Source organism: Phascolarctos cinereus, unplaced genomic scaffold (assembly GCF_003287225.1).
Source record: "Phascolarctos cinereus isolate Bilbo 61053 unplaced genomic scaffold, phaCin_HiC Scaffold_2;HRSCAF=192, whole genome shotgun sequence".
In the NCBI taxonomy this organism is placed as follows: domain Eukaryota; kingdom Metazoa; phylum Chordata; class Mammalia; order Diprotodontia; family Phascolarctidae; genus Phascolarctos; species Phascolarctos cinereus.
The window spans coordinates 185,388,997-185,404,413 of NW_027555625.1; the positions used below are offsets into that span (position 1 = coordinate 185,388,997).

The 15,417-nt window shown below is 39.4% G+C and overlaps 1 protein-coding gene across 2 annotated transcripts in view; it reads left to right on the forward strand.

The window, feature by feature from the left end:
* The first annotated feature begins 3,987 nt into the window (after positions 1–3,987).
* The window catches only part of ERICH1 (glutamate rich 1), a 94,420-nt gene continuing 82,990 nt past the window's right edge, over positions 3,988–15,417 (forward strand). For both annotated transcript variants that reach the window (XM_020973012.2, XM_020973013.2), the window contains exon 1: positions 3,988–4,095. In XM_020973012.2, coding sequence (XP_020828671.1) covers positions 4,026–4,095 — 70 coding nt within the window. In that variant the 5' untranslated portion in view covers positions 3,988–4,025. The remainder of the gene's footprint in view (positions 4,096–15,417) is intronic.

The window sequence follows — 15,417 nt, forward strand, 5'->3', positions numbered from 1 at the left end:
TTGCAGAGCACTAGGGAAAATACAAAATTTAGTTAAGACCCAGTTCCACCCTCATGGGGCTAACAATCCTGCAAGAAGATACTAGAATTCAAAATTATATATGATAAGTACATTAGAGAGTATTAGAGAGAGGGTACAAAACAAAGTGTCCAGAGGGGAAGATCATTTCTAACAGAGAAGATCACAAAGGCTTCATGAAGGAGATGGCATTTGAGTTGACATTTAAAGAGGGGAGGAGGTTCAAGAATGAGGACCTTGCAGGAATAAGGAAAAGTCTTCTTAGGACTTAAAACTGGAAGGGACATTAGAAATCATTAGTGTAATGCCCTCATTTTATAAGGATGTTCAGAAAGGTTAAGTGACTTGACCAAAGTCACACAGCTAGTAAGTAGCAGAACTGAGATCTGGTGACTCCTAATTCAGCACTTCAGTTTACTATTCTTCCAACTCCACCATACCATCTCTAAGCTAAAAGGGACCTCTGAGTCCATCTGGTCTCATTCTCTCATTTTCCATACGAAGTGATTGAGGTTCAGAAGAGTTATTTAGCCAGCCACAGATTTTTAATTCAGTTCTTCTGACTGCAAATCCATCAAACTTTACACTGAAACACACTGTTTTTTCAGCAAAAGTATTTCAATGAGTGAGTACAGGAGATATTGGGATAGCAGGTGGGAAGCCAGAGCATAGCCTAGTTTGGCTAAAATTTAACATGGGAGAGAAGGCATTTAAGTTCCTTTTCTGTACCAATATTTACAGATATTATCTAATTTGGTCCTCACAACAATCCTGTGAAGTAGGTGCTATTATAATCCTTATTTTACAGTTGATGAAACTGAGGCACACAGATGTTAAGTGACTTGTCCAGGTCAAATAGCTAGTTACATAGCTAGTAAATGTATGAGGCTAGATTTAAACTTAGCTCTTCCTCATTCCAGGCTCAACACTCTATCCACTGTACCACCTAATTGTCTAGGTACAGGAAATAATATGAAATCATCCAGAAAGTAAATTGGTGCCAGATTTCAGAAGGCCTTAAATGACAGGCAAAGTTATTTTACTACTCTATAGGCAACAGCCTCTGAGAAAAGATTTCTGAGCACAGAAGTAACATGGCAAACTACGCAAGCAAGACTACTATGGGGGCAGCTAGGTGGTGCAGTGGATAGAGCACCGGACCTAGATTCAGGAGGACCTGAGTTCAAATCCGGCCTCAGACATATAGCACTTGCTAGCTGTGTGACCCTGGGCAAGTCACTTAACCCCATTACCTAGCCAAAAACAAACAAACAAACAAAGCAAAACAAAATAAAACAAGACTACTATGACAGAGCACGGAGTAGGTAAAATAGACTGAAGAGGAAGAGATAGTGGAGGCTGGAAACTCTATTAGGAGGGGGGTTCTGGCAATATTCCAAGATAGGTGGAAATGCATACCCAGGTGTTTGAAGTAGGAACAGAGAGAAGGGGAAAGATTCAAAAAGTGTTTTTTCAGAACATTTACAGAAAAAAGGCATACTGGTTAAAATGGGAAAAGTAAATCAAACAGCCAGAAACATTAATACATATATACATCAATGATCCCAAACCTGTCTAGGAAGCTGTTTTAAGGTTATAAAAAAAATAAAGCAAAGTCTACTTCCGCCTGGTTTCATGTTAACATAGCTAGAAAGAACTAGTTCCATCTGTTATCATTATCTAGGACTTGCAACAAAATTCAAAGGGCAAGAGGACTCCCTTGGGATTTAGATATGTGGGACTTTAAAGACCATCCAGTCCAACCCCTCCATACTTTACTAATAAGGAAAATAAGCATCCAGGGAGAAGAATTGATTTGTCTAAGGGCATAAAAGGAATAAATGGGAGAGTCAGGTTTCAATTACAAATATTTGGATCCAAATCCTGTCCTCTTTCTACTACATCATGCAATTAATTAACTTGAATGTCAATTTGACTTCAATACACTGCCCAATTTCTCTAACACTTTTCCCTCCTACTTCCTTTTTCCGTTCCCTCCCCAAACCCTATGCTTAACTAGTACCTTTTAAGTACTTGCGCCTCCTGGACCCTATATCCCCTTGCTCCCAGACCTCCAAACACCCTACTTTTCCCCCCTTAATGCTCTGTTTTCATTCTTGGAAACTTGACATGTGGTATAGTGCCTGGAACATAATAAGTAATTAATAAATACTCTATCTTAAGAGTTAGATGGTAGTAGGTAGAGTACTAGACTTAGAGTCAGGAAGACTTAAATTCAAATCTGTCTCAGAAACTTACTAACATTGTGACCCTGGTCAAGTCAGTCAACCTCTCTCATCCTCGGTTTATCCATTTGTAAAATGGGGTTGTTGTAAGGATCAAATGAGAGAATGTATGTAAAATACTTTACAAGTCATAAAGCCCTATATAAATGCTATCTAACAACGTTATCAGTAATAATTACTAACATTTATATACCACTTATTAGGTGCTATTATTACCTCATCTGCTTCTCACAACAACCCTGGGAAATAGGTGCTGTTATCCCCATTTTACAGATGAGGAAGCTGAGGCAAAAAAAAAGAGGTTAAGTGACTTTGCCAAGGGGTCAAACAGCTAGTGAGAGTCTGAGGTCACATTTGAAGTCGGGTCTGGAAGCTTGGCACTCTATCCATTTCAGCACTTTGTTATTCAGTTGTTTCAGTAGTTTCTGACTTCACAACTCCATTTGAGGTTTTCTTGGTAAAGATACCTGGAGTGGTTTTCCATTTCCTTCTCCAGCTCATTTTACAGATGAGGAACTGAGGCAAATAGGATTAGGTGACTTGCCCAGAATCACACAGCTAGTAAGTGTCTGAGGCTACATCTGAACTCAGGTCTTCCTGACTCTAGGCCAGGGATACTATCCACTGAGACTCCTAGTCTACCCTCTATCCCCCTCAGTCTGCCCCTTCACCACTTATATGCTTTATTATTGTCAATTTATTTATTTATTGTGTAAATATCACTGGATTGGGAGTTCAGGACCTAGGTTCAGGCCTTCTTTGAGTCTCATTTATAAACCAATAAATCAATAAACATTTATTAAGCACCTACTATTTATTTATAAATATTTATTAAGCACCAACTATTGGCTGTTGTCCTTCGTTCCCAAAATGACATCACTAGCTAGAATCAACTTACAGAGTGTCTGACTGTGGCTGACCAGACCGATACAAGCTCACAAGCTTGGAATGTTCTACCACAGGTTGGGCACAATAGTCCATGTGAACACTGGGGGGGATTCTCTAAATTTTTGTATCTCATCTTTCTTTTGAGTTATTTCAGCTCTGCTTTGCTCATAGAGCACAGCACTTTCTCTGACGAGGGCACGCCAGGCTGGGTGGTCCTGTGCCAGGGTCTCCCATGTCACACAATCAATTCCTAAGTTCTTAAGAGAGAGTTTGAGAGTGTACTTGCATCGCGTCTTCTGACCACCATGTGAGCACTTGCCCCAAAACAGTCTCAATACAAAAAGGAGGTAAAAAGGGAAGCTAGGTGTTGCAATGGATAGAACACGGGGCCTGAAGTCAGAAGTACCCCAGTTCAAATACGGCTTGGACCAAACACTTAACACTTACTAGCTGTGTGACCCTAGGCAAGTCACTTAAACCCCAACTGCCTAAAAAAAAAAAAAGATAAAAGAGTCCCTGCCCTCAAGGAGCTTACAATCTAATTAATAAGCTAATGGGGGTCGAGTATTACGACCCATATAACTGCTCTAATTGGTGTGACAATGTATGTTAGACCACTGCTCAAAGACCAACCACCAGCCTCCCCTAAGCAGAGAATGTCGGTTCACCTAAGGCTTAGCAGTGGAAAACACGCATGCTCAATAGCCAACTTCTGGCAGGAAAGCTTCAGTTGATTACCATAAATTGGCCCTTCGGTTCAAGATGGCCAATCAAAAGCCAGAATGATAGAGATTGACAGAAAAATAAATGACAAACAGGATTCGGATTGGGCAACGAACTGTGTGGGCGGGGTTTAGGGGACAGAATGGCGTGATGGTGCTGGTTCCAGACAGCTGGCGCTCTCCTGGCCTCTCTGGAGTCATGTCCGGCGCCAAGCAGCAAGGTGAGGAGAGGGCGCGTCTCCAGGCCTGCCTTCAAAGGGGTTCCGGTTATCCAGGCGTCAGCCGAGTCCCGCTGGGGGACCCTGGCCTGCGCGGTGTGAGGCCGGACCTGCCCGCGTCTCCCCTCCGGGCCTCCGCTAGACTCCCTGGGAGGCCCTTGGAGCAGGGCGGGCAGCTTTCCCGCCCCTTGGGCAGGGCTAGAAGATGTCACTGGGACGGGCCTGACCGGCGGGAGGTACAACTGTCCCCCAGTCCCCAGCTTTGTCCCAGCACCCTTTCCCACCCTTGTCCCAGTCCTCATCCCTGTCTCCAACCCCTCCTTGCACCCGCGTCCTCACTCCCTGGACTTTTCCCTACTCTCCCCAGCCCCACCGTAGGTCCAGCTCCTTCTTCCCCATCTCTCTCTCCATCCCTGTGCTTTAGCCCCCGCCTTACTCTCCTGCCTCATCACTATCTCTGTTGCTGCCCCTAAGCCTTCACCACTTTTCCCACCCCTCCACCTCTCTACTGATTCCAACCTTCTCCTCTATCTTTTCCTCAACCCTCCTTGTAGAGACACATTCTGCTTACTTTTCTATCTGTTTTCTAGTGCCAGGACCACTACCACCCTTCTTCTCCCCGTTTATGTGAATTATAAAACCAAAAGAAATGGTAGGAGTTTGGGTAATTTAGATGCTGATAGTATTGTGAATTAAATGAGCTATCTCTGCCCTATAAGCCACTAGATTATAAACTCCCTGTGGGCTGGAACTGCTTCTGATCTAAGCTTGGGTCTGTCCAGACTTCTTCTTCCATCCGTCCTCTGCTTAGGCCAAGATTCTGTACATATTAAATGGTTGGTTAATAAACGTTCGTTAGAAATCAGTTTCATTGTGCAAAAATTGAATGGGCCAACTTCATAGGTATTGACTTCCCCATTGCCAGAAGTCTTTAAGTACGTGTATGACCACTTGTCAGAGATGTTGTAGAGGAGATTCCTGTTCATAGATCCCTCCAGTGCTACCTATATGTGAAGTCCTTTCCCAGCTTCAAGATTTGAACCTCAGGTCATTGGAAGATTTTGCTGAAGATAGCTACAGTGATACATTTGGAAACTTCAGGGAGTCTTTGAGAAACAAAATGTAGTTTTGCTTTTTATCGCTAATAATGAGTATGGAGTCCCTTTTTTTCCTCCTTAATTTTTTTAAACTACCTGAAGACTCAAGCTCTATGGTCTAAATTTTTTGGTCATATGATCATCTTGATAGAAAATTTCTGCCTTTTCTCTGCCTTAATCAATATTTTAAGGAGCAGCTACAGGTTGGGGATATTAACAGGAACCTAACAAAGTTTAAACCCAAAATATAATAGTATATTTTTATCTAAAAATTACTTTTTCTTTCTGACATTTAAAAATATGGCTATGAAATATTATTTCAAAAACAGAAACAAATAAGTGAATTTATTCTGGTCTATTGAGATTGAAGTGTCACAGAGATATTACCACACTAAATATGAGACCTTCATTGCAGATGGAATCATACCCAGTAAATTATATATCCCTTTTTGTCCCTTTTCATCCCAGTACTTCCCAATCATGAGGAATATTACAGGTGAGCAAAGGATACTTTAGACTTGCCAACAGTGATTTTTCATAAAAGAGCCCATTCATTCAACAAACATTAATTGCCTGTGATGTAAAAGGCATAAAATTGTTTCTTTGGTCAAAATTACATCCTAATGGGAGAGGGAAGAATGAAGGGTATTGGAACAGAGGGAGGTTGGAGGAGATACAAGTAATAAACAGAAAAGTAAATACAAAATAATTGAAGAGAGGTCACTAATGGATAGGGGAAACTGAAAAAATTTCTTCCCAGCTAAGAGATGATACCTATGACCTATCCATGGGGTGGAGAACCTGTGGCCTCTAGGTCCTTGGATGTGGCCCTTTGACTGAATCCAAACTTCACAGAACAAATCCCTTAATAAAAGGATTTGTTCTGTAAAACTTGGATTCAGTCAAAAGGCCACACCCAAGGACCTAAAAGGCTACATGTGACCTTGAGGTCAAAGTATAGGGCCTATGCTGATCCATAAAGGAAAACAAGGTTTCTGAGAGCTAGAGGTAAGTGTAAGGACAGTAGATATTGCAAATTTAGGGGCCATCAACGTGCAGAAGTGTGGAGATGGGAGATATTGAATTCAGGAAATAGAAAGTAAGACATTTCATCTAGAAGTAGAGTACATGAAAGGGAATTATATGAAATAAATCCAGAAAGGTAGGCTGGAGCCATATTACAAATTGCTTTAAATGCCAGGCACAGAATTTATGTTTTATCCTAAAAGGAGAGACTAAAAATACAGAATCCAATTTGGAGATTGCTATAATAATTTAGGCAAAAGGTGATGAGAGTCTGAACTAGGATGGTGGCCATAGGTGAGATTGTTGTTGAGGTAGAACAGACTTTGTAACTGATTTGGATGTGTGAAGGAGAAGGAAAGAGTCAAGACTGATTCCAAGTTTAGGAGTGACTGGTGGAGGATGATAGTGCCCTCAATGGAAACTATAATGAGTTCTATCAATTACTGCTATATTTTCTTAAGTAAATTTAGGTCTTTAAGCATTTGAAGGGCTATGGTAATGGAAAGAGATTGCTTGGTGTAGCCCTTGAGGGCAAACTAGAGACAATGGGAGAGAGTTAAAGAGAGATAGATTTTGGTTCAATATAAGGAAAACTTTCTAACAATAATAGCTGTTCAAAAGTGGGATGGTTTTGACTTAGGTTCCCCATAACTGGATGTCTTCAAGTAGATACCTGATGACTACTTGTCAGAAATTTAGTATGTGTGTAGGGGGAAAGGGGAGATGGTTCCTGTTCAGGATCGATTGGACTTAATTATATCTGAGATCCCTTCCCATGGTAAATGTCCATGAATAATATTCAAAACCACAACAAAAGATACAGTGTAGAGGCTTCTGGGCCATCAATGTATTTACAGAGGGAACATAAGGGAAAAGCTGCAAGGTGGAAGTGTACCAGTTACATATAAAGGAAACTCAGATGCAGAAATCTGATCTAATATGCAAGTTATATAAAATGTGTGTTTTACATATAATAAATTAAGGGGAGGTTCTTTATGTCTTATATAAATGCAACAGTATCTAAATAGAGGCATACTGGTAGTCACTTACTGTGATGCTTCAATGGATCTTTGATCTTATTGATGTGACTATTCCTTCCAGCATGCAGATCACAAGCCATGTGATTCCTATGTCCTCCCATAGTCCATCACAGCTCTACCCAACATACTTGAGGCCTCTCCCTGGATTACCTGCTATTGCTTGGATACCAGTGGAGCATGGCTGTGAGTTATCCTTTGTTCTTGCCACAAGACTGGCTGACCTCCTTTTCTGGTCATACATCTCTTTGATGAAATATAACACTTCCTCTGCTCAGTTCTTTATTCAGTGAACAAACATCTATTGATAATGTCTTCATATCTTACTTATGCCCACCATATACTTCTCCATTGTTCTTTAAGTGACCTACAAGTTTGAGACTGTGGTATTCTATTATCCACAAGGAGTCAGCATCACCTCAAGAATTTTGATATTAAAATGATGGTCCTGTAACGCTACTTTCAAGCCCCTGGAGAACTACAAACTAGGTGCTGCTGGGAGTGGGGAAAGGTCAAGGGAAGAAAGGCAGAGAGAGATGTGCAGATTGGTAATGTTAATGAACTGATGTAGCCTGGCATGGCCTGCCGTTTGACCAGAGAAGATGAGGAAAGGATAGCACCCAAAGCCTTAGTTATATATTGGCTGTAGTTAGAAGGTAGCCCTTCCTTCATTCCATCATTTTAGTTTATAAACACAGCTTAAAGGAGGTATGGTGTAGGGTCAGGAAGGCAGTGGTACTTCTGTTGCAATGAGGTTGATCATTAACTATGGGGTTAGTGAAAGCAAATGTGTATGCAATTGGTACTGATTGAGAGAACTGGCCCTGCCAGGGTACAAGGGAAACTATTTTTTCTTCTTCCTTTATCCCCAAGGGTTCTAAGGATGGAATGGTCTTTGGAGGAGGGACCTGGAATAAGATGGGGATCTACCTGGAAGGTTCCCCCTCATCCCTAGGCCCTTTCAAAATGCTCAGGAGGTAGCTCAGCCTGAGAGATTGAATTCAGCACTGACTGAATGTGCTACTTTCCAGTGATCTGTCAGTCCTGAGTTCCTGGCTCTTCTGTTCAGAGATATTGCCCTTCCAGATAGCTTCATGGCTGATATTAGAGGTAATGGGAATAGCTATGAGAGAGAGAACAAATTGTATAAACTGCTTTCAAGGAATGACACCCAAACCCCACTCCTTCCCCCCCAAAAAAAATAAAAGTGGTAGTCCTTTGTTTCAAGGAGACTCTTGTAGTCATTGAAAGATTAATACACTATCTCAAAAGCAACCTTTCCCGTTGTCTTTCTCTTACTCAATTCTGGTTCAAAAATGAAGCCTAAGAAATATCTAAGATCCAAGAGTAGAATCACTTCATTCTCAGAGTCTAACACAAGTTTACTAATGGATTATTCCTACAGATTGTTCATACAACTGCATATCATAGTTTGGACAACAGGAAAAAACAACATTTTTATAGTCACAAAACAGCTTTTATAGTCACAGAATTGTTCAGTGAGAATAAGTTCCCTCTGTGTTTATTGTTTAACTAAAATCATTGGCTTCAGTAGAGCAAAGAGCCGTATTTAAAGGCTCTTCAACAAAGTGTCCCCTGAGATTGTCAATAATTATATCATTCCTTGAAACATCTTAGAACTAAAACAACTTAGAGCAAAAGTAACTACCTTTTGATTATTGATATCAAGTGAAAAAAATTAATATCAAGTGAGAAATCAAATGAGAACATATATGCATGCTTACTGAAATTTTTTGCTGCTGTCATGGAAGATAGCAAGTTCTCTCTATAAGATACTGAGTTCCACCAAATGCTGTTCTTTGTAAATGACATTGTTTTGATAATATCAAGCCATAGAATTTTGCAGAGCCTCTTCAGGGAGGTCTGTAATCACTCAAAAGAGTTTGGACTACCTATCCTCATATGAAAAATCTAGCCTCCTATCTAGATAATTACATTAGAATTTGGTTCAGTTCATCAAACTTTTATTACCTGGCTACTATATTTAGCACTGTTAGGCACTAGAGATACAAGGACATAAAAGAAATTGTCCTTGCTTCAAGGGTATTAAAGGGGAAATAAGCATTCATGTAGTGCCTACCAAGTGCCAAGCACTTTTGCAAATATTTTCCTGCTTGATCCTCACAACAGTCCTGTGAGGTAGGTGCTGTTATCACCCCCATTTTACAAATGAGGAAAGTGAAGCAAACAGATTAAATGACTTGCCCAGGGTCACACAGATAGTAAGTATCTGAGGCAGGATTTGAACTCAGGTCTTCCTGATTCCAGGCTAACCACTCCTTCTAAATATAAAATATTTCAGGGGAGAAAGAACATTCATCAGTGAGGAGCTCAGGAAATATCTCTCAAACTAAGCTTTGAAGGAAACTAGTGATTGTAAGAGGTGGTGGTAAAGGAGGACTGTGTTCTAGGCATACTGAATAGCTTATATAAAGAAAATAACAAAGACTTTTTATCAGGAAAAAGAAAGAAAATTAGGCATACATATTGGTTACAAGTCAAAATCATTATTTCTCAAAAATTTTCAATTTATAGATTACTTGAATAGAGTAAAATCTGCCTGTTAACAACCGCATCTGTTGTAGTGTACAAATAAAACAAATCAAAACTAATGGCAAGAATGGCATCAATTCAACAGACATTTATTAAATGGCTACTTTGTACTACCAGGCACTCTGAGTTGTTTTGATGTGATGAAAAACAAACCAGACATACCTATAAAACCTAAGCTCTTCTTTGCATCATTCAGCTGCCCTGGTGTTTAAAACAAAAAAGCTAGGTGTCCTGCCCATTGGAATAAGAATTGTTTAAAGAGCGTAGCGTGACCGAGGCATGCCTAAGTCCTAAGTTCTTGCAGTACCACTTTTGATACTCCTTCGCCCTTATCTGTTGTGGACTGACAAATAAGTTTAAGCATGTAGTAGGTTCTTAATAAATTCTTGTTCTTTCCCTCCTTCCCTTCATTGTAAAAACTTAAATAAATACTTCTAGAACTGACAAATTTCTCTTCATGGAACAAAAGTAAAAGCTGAAAATAATTGCATGTTATTGGATTTTTTCAGTTTAACTTATACTTGGAGTCTAAGTATAGACTCAAGAGTAGAATTAAAAGACCCTCCATTTGGCTTCTTTCACATGAATTCAATCTTCAGTATGTCAACAAAGAAGTATCAGATAAATGAATTGTGATTGTAATACAAGACCAGGCCATTGACACCAGAAATTATAGAAAAGCTATTCCTGGTTTTATTGATTTATTGATCAATGCAGATTATGCAGGGAAATGGTAGAAATTGTACATGTCAGTCAGCAAGCACTTATTAAGTGCTTCCTGTGTACTGGAATTGTGCTAAGCAGTGGGTTTACAAAGAAAGGCAAAAGACAGACCTTGCTTTCAAGGGGCTTAGCAGTCTTATATAGGATACAGCATACTAACAACTATGTCCAAACAAGCTGTATACAGAATTAATTGGAGATCATCAATAGAGGAAAAGTACTAGCCTTAAGAAAGAGGGGAAAGGCTTCTTATAGGAAGTAGGATTTTAGGTGCGTCTTGAAGGAAACGGGGAAGCAGAAATTAGGAAGAGTATTCCAGACATGCAGGACAGGCAGTGAAAATGCACTGAGTCCACTGATGGAGTGTATATAAGGAACAAGAAGATCAGGAGCTAACCCTGAAGTTAATGTTCCATTTCCTATCTTCATGTCTTAGTACAATATATTTTTCATTCCAGGAATGCAAATCTTCTTCATCTCTGCTCCTAGAATGCCTATCTTCTAAGTCTCAGCTCATTTCCTACCTCCTATGTACAGCCTTTCCAGATACCGTCCAAGTTGTTAAGTTCTCAAATTATCTTGTTTTGGTTTTTTTTTTCTATGCTGTGTACATGTTTTAACCAGTTTAAAGAGTCTTAAGGAAAGGAAGATTGTAATTTTTTTGTCTTTATATCTCTGAAACCTAGGGTAATACACACAGAAAGTACTTAATAAATGTTCTTGAATTGAATCTTCATCTAAGGGTGGGGAACTTGCAGCCTTGAGGCCACATGTAGCCCTCTAGATCCTCAAGTGCAGTCCTTTGACTGAAATCCAAATTTTACAGAATAAATCTCCTTAATAAAAGGATATGTCCTATAAAACTTGCACTCAGTCAAAAGGCCACACCCAAGGAGCAACAAGGCCACCGGTGGCCTCAAGGCTGCAGGTTCCCCACCCCAATAATATAAATCTTTTCTAATTAACTAAGAATGCCTCCTAAGCAACCTCAAATTAACAACGAGCATAAATATTTTTATTTTGATGTTTATACTTTTCCCAAGAACGGCCTGTTTGTGGGAGTCTGACAAAAAAAAATTATTTTTATATGAGTGTTAGGGAAAATACAAAAGAATAATCATCAAGTATAATTTTATTTGTTATAAAGCTTTTACTGATAAGAAGATGATTGTTTATCTATTTGGTTATGTTATAAAGAGCCTTTGAACATTATTTACTGTTTAGGCTACTTTAGCTGATGCTAATTTTTTTTTTTAATTTTGTCTTTCTGATTAACAGGTTCTTAATAGAATCATAATATGATCTCAGTGGTTGTTTAATCCTGTCCCTTTATTTAACAAATAGAGAAACTGAAACTTGGAGAAGTTAGTTAAGTGATTTAAGGTTCTGTAGCTATGCTAAGTAGCAGTGATTCATAGAAACAGAGAATTTGAGTTAGAAGAAATCTCAGAGGCATACAATTTGTACCTGAACAAAAATTCCCAGTACAATATCCACAACAAATGATCGTCCAGTGTTCATCTGAAGATCTCAAGTGAGGGACAACCCAGTCCTTCCCCAGGCTGTCTGTTCCATTCTGGGATAATTTTACAGATAGGTAGGTTTTCAAGATAACTCATTCTCCTGGTTCTAGTCCTGTCTGCCTGACCATTACTACTTAGTCTTCTCTGATGGACCGTCATCCACATTCTACCTCCTCAACACAGTGGCACACCACAGTACATGTCCAACCTAGACCTTCTTCTCTTTTTATACACATTCTCTTGATGATTTCTGCAATTCCCATGGGTTCAATCATCATCTCTATACAAATGATGCACCCAAATCAATATATCTAGCCTTTATTTCCCTCAGGAGTTGCAGTCATCTCCCCAAGCACCTATTCCCTCCCCTCCCCCAACTGTTTTTCCTAATAATTTGCCTCTCTCTCTCTCTCTCTCTCAAGAGTTCTACCTACTCACTTAGGTTCTCAGGAGCTGTCTCAGAGACTCAGGAACTCTTCATTCCCTCCAGTCACTTTGCAAATCCTATTGATCATACATCTCATAACATCTCATTTCTCTCTATATTTTTCTCTCCGTTAACACAATCATCACTGTAGTTCTGGGCTTCAGTGCCTCTTGCCTTTACTATTGTAATAACCTTCTAATTTGTACTTCTTCCTCTAGTCTACTATCCACACCCACAGAGCTGCCAAATTAATATTCTTAAAGCATAGTTATGACCACGTCATTCCTTTGCTCAGCAAGCTTTAGTGGATCTCTAATACGTCTAGGATCAAATATAGATCCTATGTCTGACATTTAAAACCCTCTACAGCCTGGTACCAATCTATTTTTTTCAGACAAATGTCATTTTAATCCCCCTCATTCATTCTAAGTCTGGCCAAACTGGCTGTTACTTGTACATGACATTCCACCTCCTACTTCTGTGTTTTTGTGCAGATTGATCCCTGTGCCTGGAATGCTCTCCCTGTTGCTTACTTCTAACTTTTAGAACCCCTAGTTTCCTTTAAAGCACAGCTGAGGTACTACCTCTTACAGGATACCTTTCCTGATTTCCTTAAGTATTAGTGTTCTCCTCTTCCCTCCTTGAAATACATTGTATTTACTCTCTATGTATATTCACATTCGCCCTCACCCTCGCCCTTTCATGCACACACAGGTAATATGTTTCATTTTTGTCTTTATATTTCTAGAATTTAGTACAATGCCTCATCTATAGTAGGGACTTATTTAATGTTTGTTTAATTGTATTGAACTTACATTGAAATTAAATCTATCTTTCTGCAGCTTGTATTTATTGCCCCTAGTTCTATTTTCTGGAACCAAACAGATTTAGTATAATCTCTCTTGCCCATGATGGGCATTCAGATATTTGAAGATTGCCATTACATTTCTCCTATCATGTTTCTTTTCTTTTCCAGACTATGCATTCACAGTTTCTTCAGCTAATTCTTATATGGCATTGTAATTTCAAGGCCTTTCATCATCTTGGTCACTTTCCTCTGGATACTTTCCATCTTATCTGTATCCTTCCTAAAATGAAATGCCCAGACAGAACACAGTATTCCACCTATGATCTGAGCAGAGCAGATTCCATCAGGACTCTCATTCCCTATATTCTGAACATTGACACTTTTGATGAAATGTAAAATTGCATTGGCCCTTTTGGCTGCCATGTTGCATGGGCCTCATGGTGTGTACTTCACCTACACATCACCAAAAAATCTTAATAATATGTACTGAAGTCTAGTCACAACAGATCCTTTGAACCCAGAATTGGACTTTACATTAATTTATATTAAACTTCATCTTCACTAGTTCTGATCATTTTAGTCTGATCCATCATTTATGTCTGAATGTACATTTGACACATTAACTATTTGCCCTAGCTTTTGTCATCAACAAATTTGAAAAGCATGCCAGCAGTACCTTTGTGTAAAGTCAATTTTTAATAGGATAGGCCCAAGAACAGGTTTTTGGGAATCTTCGTTTGATATTTTTCTCCAAGTTGACATCAACATATGTCTGTCTTCATTTGATCACTTCAAAATCCATCCAATCTTGTTTTTATCTGCTTGACAATTACCACTTAATAAGCTTTATTATATGCTTTGCTGAGTTCTAACTAAACTATGTGTAGGGCATTTTTCTGATATACCAACCTTGTAATACTCTAAAAAAATGAAACAGGGTTAGTCTATAATGACCTCTTCTTGATGAAGCCATACTGGCTCTTGTGATCACCACTTCCTTTTCTAGATTTTCACTAAGCATCATTTTAATAAGATATTCTAGGGTTTTGCTTCATTTCTCACTAACTGCTCTGCTTTCTTTCGACCCCTCAAACATTATGCTTCCTTCCAGGATAGACTCATCATCATAAATCTCATCATCATGGATATTGTTTCAGCTTTCAACACTCTCTCCCTATATTTAGTTGGCTCTCCTCTTTGATAGCAGGGAGAGGCAGAAGGGGTAGGGAACAAGCATTTACAGAGCACCTCCTATATGCCAGGCACTGTGCTAAGAGCTTTTACGAATATTATTGCTGTATCAGTTTATAAAGTTTATAAAGGTCTTTCCTATCTTCTCTGAAATTGAAACCATTTCCCATTAGGAGAATATCCCCTTCATTTTCAAATTTTGGCTACTCTGAAAAGATCTGCTATAAATATTTTTGTATACATAGATCCTTTTCCTCTTTTCTTTGATGTATTTGGAGTGTAGACCTAGTAGTGGAATAGTGGTTCACAGGGTATGGCAGTTTGGTAACTTTCTAGACATAGTTCCTAATTGCTTTCCAGAATGACAAGACAAATTCCCAGTTCCACCAACAGTACAACAATGTGACTGATTTCCCTCTGTGAGTCTTTTACAAAGTAGCAAGCCAGTTTGCTGGCTTTTGAGCAATTTGAGAATCAGACAGTTTAAATGAGAGGGTAGTTCTAACCAAGACCTCAGAAGGAATCACTTGGTAGAGAACAGCCTCAATCCTCCCCATTTCTCCCCCTCCCCACACCCAACCTCAACTTGACAATAGGAGGATATTTTAAACTTTGCTAAGTTGGAAAATTTGGACTTCTTAGAGGTATCCTAACAGTGTCCCTGGAACTGTAGAGACTGGTGGCAATGTCCACAGTAGGAGCTGAAGATAAATTTGACCCACCGAGGAAAGGCAGCTTCTAAAATCTACAGTGAACCCAGCAGAAGGCTATACTATATACCTAAAGCTAACTTCATGAGGGCTCCTTGAAAGGGAGAAAAGAAGTTCTAGGAGTCTATTTACCCCCTTTGCCAAATCATGTGTAGTAAGCTTGAGCCCACTTTCCCTTGGACTCTGGATTTGTGGAAGAGTGCCATAGG